Source organism: Carassius auratus, chromosome 50, assembly GCF_003368295.1.
Source record: "Carassius auratus strain Wakin chromosome 50, ASM336829v1, whole genome shotgun sequence".
Taxonomy (NCBI): Eukaryota; Metazoa; Chordata; class Actinopteri; order Cypriniformes; family Cyprinidae; genus Carassius; species Carassius auratus.
This window is the reverse complement of record NC_039292.1, coordinates 5,777,009-5,784,646: the sequence shown is the minus strand read 5'-3', so window position 1 is coordinate 5,784,646 and position 7,638 is coordinate 5,777,009. Positions and strand designations below refer to the sequence as shown.

General features: G+C 37.7%; 1 protein-coding gene across 1 annotated transcript; it reads right to left on the bottom strand.

Annotated features, from left to right (window-relative positions):
* Positions 1-4,250: 4,250 nt before the first annotated feature.
* Positions 4,251-7,549, bottom strand: LOC113066768 (apoptosis-enhancing nuclease-like). The gene is made up of 4 exons (XM_026238786.1): positions 7,302-7,549; positions 6,243-6,913; positions 5,295-5,495; positions 4,251-5,180 (listed from the first exon to the last, which is right to left on the bottom strand). The coding sequence occupies exons 2-4, from the start codon at positions 6,888-6,890 to the stop codon at positions 4,995-4,997; spliced, it is 1,035 nt and encodes a 344-aa protein (XP_026094571.1). The 5' UTR covers positions 6,891-6,913; positions 7,302-7,549; the 3' UTR covers positions 4,251-4,994.
* Between the last annotated feature and the right edge of the window lie 89 nt (positions 7,550-7,638).

The window sequence follows — 7,638 nt, the reverse complement described above, 5'->3', positions numbered from 1 at the left end:
CTTCCCTGACCCCAAACACACTGTGTGATTAAAAATAAATAAATAAAATGAGGAGTTGAAGGGAAAGAGTGTGTCAGACATATTAACAGTTATTAGAGGTTAAATGTGAGGGAGGGTTCGGATATCTACTGACCAGTAAGATTTGACTGGATTCCAACACCATGAAAACTAGTATGTGCTGGCAACGTGAACAATGTCTGGAAATAGACCTTGAACACAAAGCTGTGTACACATGCCTAAATATATTTTTTAGGTATTTTTATTAGAATCAGAAAATGACGATATGACAATGCAATGCAAAACATCAAACCTTTTATAAATCTATATATAAATAGCGAATCAGAAATTACATCTTTTACCATAAATTCTGTGTATGTACATATAGGTAGGCCTACAATTTTTTTAAAGGGGTCATTGGATGCTACATGCACTTTTACAAGTTGTTTGAACTGAAATGTGTGTTGGCAGTGTGTGTACACAACCACCCTATAATTATAAAGATCCACCCGGGGTTTTTTTTTTTTTTTTTTCATCTTCATTATTTTTTTTACCCCTTTTTCATATCGAGCTGATATCAGATGCCTGTCTGTGTGATGTCACAAATACAGGCCCCTCTCACGATAGTTTGATTGACAGTAACGTTTCAGCACAGACTGGACTGGCATCTTACCTTAGACCTGCCCTGAGGGAACTGTCATCAGTCCACCCTTGTTTCTACGCTGGAGCAGATGTAGACAAGAGAATTACTCCCAAGCAATTGAGGTGTTTTGTTGTTGGATGTAATACTGAACATAGTAGCCATCATTTATTCCCAATATCTGAGCAGCTGAAGATGCAGTGGATTACCTTTGTTTTTGAAGGTAGATTCCCCAATCTACCTAAATGCGTCTATGTTCACATGAATGGAACGCAGGGTGAGAATGCCTCGGGAAAAGGGGCAGATTCAGCAGAGCTCATTAACATTTAAAGAACAATGCTACAAAAGAGCTTGCTCTTTTACCTTTTTAGGGTAAAAAAAGGTGTTAATTAAGGTGCTAATTAGTTCTCATAGAATACTTTAATAACATATTTTGGGTTTATTTCAATAATCACGTAATGCAAATTTGCTAATGTGTACTTCCATCTTGTCCTTTATTCATTGTATTGTTTTATTCAAGGTATAACTGTCTTTATAATTTGGGAAGAGGGTCTCCTGCCAGTTTATAATCATATTTGAGGGTTCTTGGCATCAAAAGGTTTTGGAAACCCCTGCTGTAGAGGATTGATAGTGAGTTTGGGCCATTTATATCACAAAGTGCTCAAATCACTGTCATGTCATTTTTCGATGTAACCTACACTCACTCTCCCAGCTATCTGCTATGTTTTCATATTTGCTTCCTTCCCCTGAACAGTTATCATCTTTTGATGTTATAATGCTACTGATACTTTCTGCTCCACTCTTATGTCTGCCCCTTGTCTTCCAGGCCAGCTCGTACCACCTCTTCTGCCCCAATGGCTATCTTATGTTCTCTGCGAGCATCATTTTAAGCTCAGAGCTGCAGAAAGAGTATAGTGCAAATCACAAAATCCTACTGACCTTAATCTATATCAATCACTCCTCTCTTCATTCTCTGCTTGTCTCCACTGCTAAAAGGACATAGTATCACAACAAAATTACCAATTCACCTAACTCCCACATGCTCTTTAAAATATTTTCCTCCCTCCTTTGTCCTCCTCCTCCCCCTTCTTCATCAGCTCTAACAGCTGACAACTTCCACATTCTTCATTAATAAAATTACAAACATCAGTACACAATTTGCCACACCACAAACTGTAAAACACATCTTACCAGAAAACATAACTTGTTTTCATCCTTCCCTCCACTCTCTGAGGCAGAAGGCCTTAAACTCATCCTTTCAAAATATCCCACTACTTGTTCACTTGATCCTATTCCATCTCATCTTTTTCAAGCCATTTCTCCTGCCCACTCACATCGTTAACACATTATTTCACACTGGTGTTTTCCTTCAACATTTAAACAGGTTCGTTTAACCCCACTTCATAAGAAACCCACTCTTAACCCAACTTTTTTAGAGAACGACAGATGGTTTCCCTTCTACTTTTCATTGCAAAAACACTTGAATCAGTTGAGTTCAAATTAAGTCTCTGTCTTTCTCACACAGAACAACCTCATGGACAGCAACCAGTCTGGCTTCAGAAGTAGACATTCGATCAAGACTGCCTAGCTTTCAATTGCTGAAGCCCTAAGAATGGCAAGAAAGGCTTCCAAATCTTCTGTACTTATTTTGCTGGATCTGTCTGCTGCTTTTGATATGGTGAACCACCAGATTGTCTTGTTAACTCTATTGGAAAATGGCATCACAGGAACAGTACGCCAGTGGTTTGAGTCTTACCTCTCAGATAGGTCTTTCAAATATCTTGGAGAGGTGAGGTGTCTAAGTTGCAACATCTAGCTACTGGGGTGCCTCAGGGCTCAGTTCTTCGACCACTTCTCTTCTCTGTCTACATGGCATCACTAGGTACTATTATTCAGAAACATAGCTTTTCATATCACTGCTATGCTGATGACACTCAACTCTACCTCTCATTCCATCCCGATGATAGCTGCTCACATCTCAACTTGTCTAACAGACATTTCTTGTTGGATGAGAGATCATCACCTTCAACTCAACCTAGCTAAAATAGAACTGCTCGTGGTTTCAACAAACCCGTCACTTTCACCATCCAAGTAGGCTCATCAACCATATCTCCTTCAAAAACAGCCAGAAAGATCAGGCCCTTTCTTTTAGAAACATACAACACATCTCCTTGTTCTATCCAGGCTTGACTATTGCAATGCTCTCTTGGCAGGTCTTCCAGCCACTTCTATCAAACATCTACAATTAATCCAAAATGCCACTGCAAGATTAATCTTTAATGAGCTTTAATGAATGCATGTCACACATCTGTTCATCAATTTGCAATGGCTACTAGTAGCTGCTTGCATTAAATTCAAATAATTTATGTTTGCCTACAAAGCCACGACTCTGTCTCTGCACCCCTTTACCTAAATCAGTTGTAGGGGAAGTCGTGGCCTAATGGTTAGAGGGTTGGACTCCCAATCGAAGGGTTGTGAGTTCTAGTCTCGGGCCGGATGGAATTGTGGGTGGTGGGAGTGCATGTACAGTTCTCTCTCCACCTTCAATACCACAAGGCACTGAACCCCCAACTGCTCAGCAGCATAAATGGCTGCCCACTGCTCCGGGTGTGTGCTCACAGTGTGTGTGTGTGTTCACTGCTCTGTGTGTGTGCATTTCGGATGAGTTAAATGCAGAGCACAAATTCTGAGTGTGGGTCACCATACTTGGCTGAATGTCATTTCACTTTCTTTCTTACTTCAGTTATGTGCCCTCTAGAAGCTTGCGTTCTGCAAGTGAACAACATATTATTGTGCCATCTCAAAGCGGCACAAAATCACTTTCACACTTTTTCATTAAAGGTTCCCTCCTGGTGGAATGACCCGCCCAACTCAATCCAAGCAGCTGAGTCCTTAGCCATCTCCAAGTAATTACTAAAAACAAATCTGTTCCATCTTTATTAGAACCTCTAACTCTAGCACTTTCTATTCAAATTTTCTATTTTTTTCCATTCTATTGACTTGTTTTTCTTAGTGTGTGTGCACTTAAATATTACTGCTCTTTTGTTAGTTTAGACTGCTTTTATTGTCCTCATTTGTAAATTAATTTGGATTAAAACATCTGCTAAATGTAAATCAATCCTCAAATTCAATTTTATTTGTAAGCAGCCAGTGGTTTGCAGCCAGAATTATCCTCATCCACCCTCAAACATCACTGCAAAGTTTCCCACTGATATGTTGATTGGTGGAGTGGCCATAATCCCTTAAAGCAGGATTTAGCCTTTGAATTTGCGGGTCTGTATTACTGAAGCAGTGATTGCAGCAAATGGTTGTCTCTGTGCTACCAGAGCTGCTCAGACTTATTTTACGTCTATTGGGTAAAAGCATAGTTGACAGACAATACAATTGATGATTCATTATTGTGCAGGTAAATTGTTTCAACATTTATAGGACAAATTATAAGGCAACCCATTATTTCACAATTTCATTGTCATGTGCTGCCAATTTTGAGCTCACATCATACTATAGTCTTTACAATTTATTAAAAACCAAAATACTATATTCAAAGTTAAAAAAAAATGTACACCTTGAAAATACAACTATTATACGAGAAAAGAAAGAAAAGTCAAAGCGGTTTCAAAAAGGCCATCAGAGTCAACGAGAAGCTGTACCCACTGACTTCCATAGTATTTATTCACCCCATATGGAGAAGAAAAAAATCATAACAGTTTTGGATCAACATGAGGGTAAATAACTGACATTAATTTCATTTTGATGTGAACTATCCCTTTGAGGTGCAGTCACATTTACTCTTGTTCAGTGAATATTCTTGGTTGAGCCCAGTCATTAAAACAGTAAATCAGGAATTTTGCATGAGGGCATAAAAGTTTTCACTTAGATATTGCTCATGTACAAATTGGCCACTCAAATTTCCTGCTTGGCTTGAGATTAACTTTTTACAGAAATGTTGCCCAGTGATGCATTTTTATATTTTTTATTTGAACTTTTTATGTGACAGTTCTTTTTGGATGAACAGCATGAACTGTAGTGCTAACTAGCAGCATAATGTGTCACATTACACCTTAATAACATTGATCATACGAATGAAAACTCACAGTGGAGTTATTCCCTAAAACACAGTCTGTGTAAATTCAAAATTCATGTAAAATCCCTTAATAAACATTATCGTTTTTTATAGAGTCAAAGTTCAAGTTATTTAAATAAACTTTTCAACTCCAAGAATGTGCTAAAGTTATACAAAATTTCCATGTACTGTCTTCCTGACTGTTAACATGTTTAAACAAGTTTGAAGTTTAAATAACATTAAACAAGATGGTTCCCAGCACTGAGGCTGGCATCATTATCAGAACTCTTGGTCTTATGGGCTGCAGTCCATTATATTTTCTGGCCAGTACTGGTCCTGCATGTAGTGCTCGAGGGAGTTGCTGGAGTTTGAAGTATGGTCGGGACAGGATGAATCCTTTTCCCACTGGTCCTCTACCAGCTTGTACAGGTCCATGGCAGCACGAGCATCCTCTACAGAGCAATGACCCATTCTACCAGACTAAAAGAAATATCCAGTATGTAAATGTCAAGGAGCAGGTAAAAAGAAAAGGTATATAGACTAAACTGGATGTTCCTACTTTATCTCATGAAACAACCTTTTCTGGTGTCTTACCTGTATGGTCCTATTGAGAAGTTTCCAAGAAAGTTTCTTCAAAGAGACGTTGGATCCAATGGTGTCATCATACAACTCTCGCAGCACCCTGCAGGAACAGGTATCTCTAATCAAATGTGGTGGGATGGAGATGTCAAGAACCAAGAAGTCATTAAATAAGGCATGGCCAACAATTATTTTCCCTGTGAGGATGTCAACAATCTAAAAAAAAAAAAAAAGACAAAAAGCACTGTTATTTCAGCAATATTCTATGAAATACAGTAGCAATTTATAAGCAGAGCTCAACAATGGTGATATCAACATTTTCAAAAATTTAAGTATTTCCACACAGACACATACATACATACACACACACTCTCTCACACACACAACTTTAAAATAAAAACAATATAATTTCTATCCAAAATCCATTTTTTTAAATATTTTTTTTATACAGTGTTTAAGGTTTTAACAGTGACTTAAGGTATAAATTGTTCACAAAAGGTAACAACATTATACAGTATAACATTTAACAATTTAAAATAGAAATACAAATTTAATTGATCTAAATCAAACATTGAGTATATTATAGATTACAGAATTTATTTTTATAAACAGCTATCATTTGTTATTTAAAAGTAGAAATGAAATTTTTTTTTTAAAGTAAAATATTGTACCATACTTAGTACAAGTTTAATATATTTTAAAACTTACTATTATTTCTTACTTATTTCATTTATTTAAATCAATATTAATAAACCTTCAGTTTCAAATACAGCTTCAGCTTTTTTTATATACAAAAAAAATATTGGCATGGCATGTAAACATTTGTACTACTGGCTTTATACAAGCAGGGAAAAAAGCCTTATTGTTCAAAACTACTATGCAATATCAAATTAAAGCAGACCAAATAAATCCACACGAACAGAACTTGTATATACAGTGCAGCTATATATAGTGCCGCCTCACCTCATTCTGAGCATCCTCAAAAGCCACTGCCTGTTGTAAATGATGTTTCCTAATGCCACTCCATCTTGTGCGGTAGTCTGTGACCGGATGCCGAGGTAAAATATATTTATCATACACCACACTACCATAATAATTTACTATACTACAGCGTGCCACTTCATTACACTTCCCACCAGGTCCTGTCCCGACCATTTCACAGTCCATAGCTACAAGCCTAGAGTGGTCGATTCCCACGCATGGTGAACTCCTGCCACTAGTGGGAGGGCTGGATTCAGACGAAAAGCCACTATCCACCTCCCAGCTGTCACTGAGTGATACTGCAGACTCAGCTTCACCAGTCAGTGTATGAGAGGTTATTCTGGGCCTTTTAAATTGCACATGATTTGACTGTTCAGACATAGAATCCAAAACATCTCTATGTTTAACACACTCAGTCTTGTTTACTAGAAGCTCAACTGACTTTCTTTTCCTTCCCCTTTTTTGTTCACATGACACTTCGTGGAATTCAATTGTGGATTTTTTCAGTTTATTCTTTTTCCTTCGTCTTTTAGCTTGATGAGAAGTGGTGTTTGTTTCTTCGTTGGTGGCTGACAAGATATTTTGGTCCACACCATTGCTGGTGGAGTATCTCCAAGGTGAAGCGGACATTGTGTCACCACATAGTTTTACATCTGTCAAAAAAAGATATCAATCAAACATCAAGTTACATTATCTGTGTCCTTCCTAGTAGTGACAAATAATACCCAAGATGCAATATGAAACAATTAGCTTGCAGGTTACTAAGATAATACACATAAACAACTTTAACTCTATATTTGACTACATACTCCATCTAAGGAAAGGAGATGGTCTGAAATTGGCAATTATTTAACGCTCTATGTTTAAGTTGTAACCATTATAGCTAGCACTGCCTAGCATTTAGCAATGAAACAACAATGTAATGTCGCATTTCACGTTTAATAACAATACAAACCTAAATGATGTTACATTGTAAAACATTAAAACAAAAACACTTATTAGCGTTGTTATAATTTGATAATTTTACACAATAGCACATACCTCTGCGTACACGTGGATCTGGTAAGAAGCAGGGCTTTGAGAACAAGGGTTGCCAGGTTTTCACAACAAACCCGCCCAATTGCTGCTCAAAACTAGCCCGTTTTGCGGTTCCCCCCGTTAAAAATCGCGTTCCAGGAAGTAAAATACACGTTTTTTAAACAGGTTAAATTAACATTTCAGGGGATAAATATCGCGTTATTGGTGTCGCTTGAACCCGCTGACATGAAAAGCAACCCTCGGCAACAGTATTAAAAGGGAAAACAGCGGACTTGGCGACACTGATGAGCATATGCCGAGACGGGCCCAAATCCCGCGATTTGATTGGTCGGCCCGTTTC

What these genes read in the sequence shown, in the direction of transcription:
- LOC113066768 (XM_026238786.1), bottom strand. Translation starts at nt 6,890, where the DNA reads ATGTCCGCTTCACCTTGGAGATACTCCACCAGCAATGGTGTGGACCAA. An exon ending in TTGAGGATGCTCAGAATGAG is followed by an intron (nt 5,496 to 6,242) that starts GTGAGGCGGCAC and finishes TTTTTTTTTTAG; the next exon opens with ATTGTTGACATCCTCACAGG. An exon ending in TTCTCAATAGGACCATACAG is followed by an intron (nt 5,181 to 5,294) that starts GTAAGACACCAG and finishes TATTTCTTTTAG; the next exon opens with TCTGGTAGAATGGGTCATTG.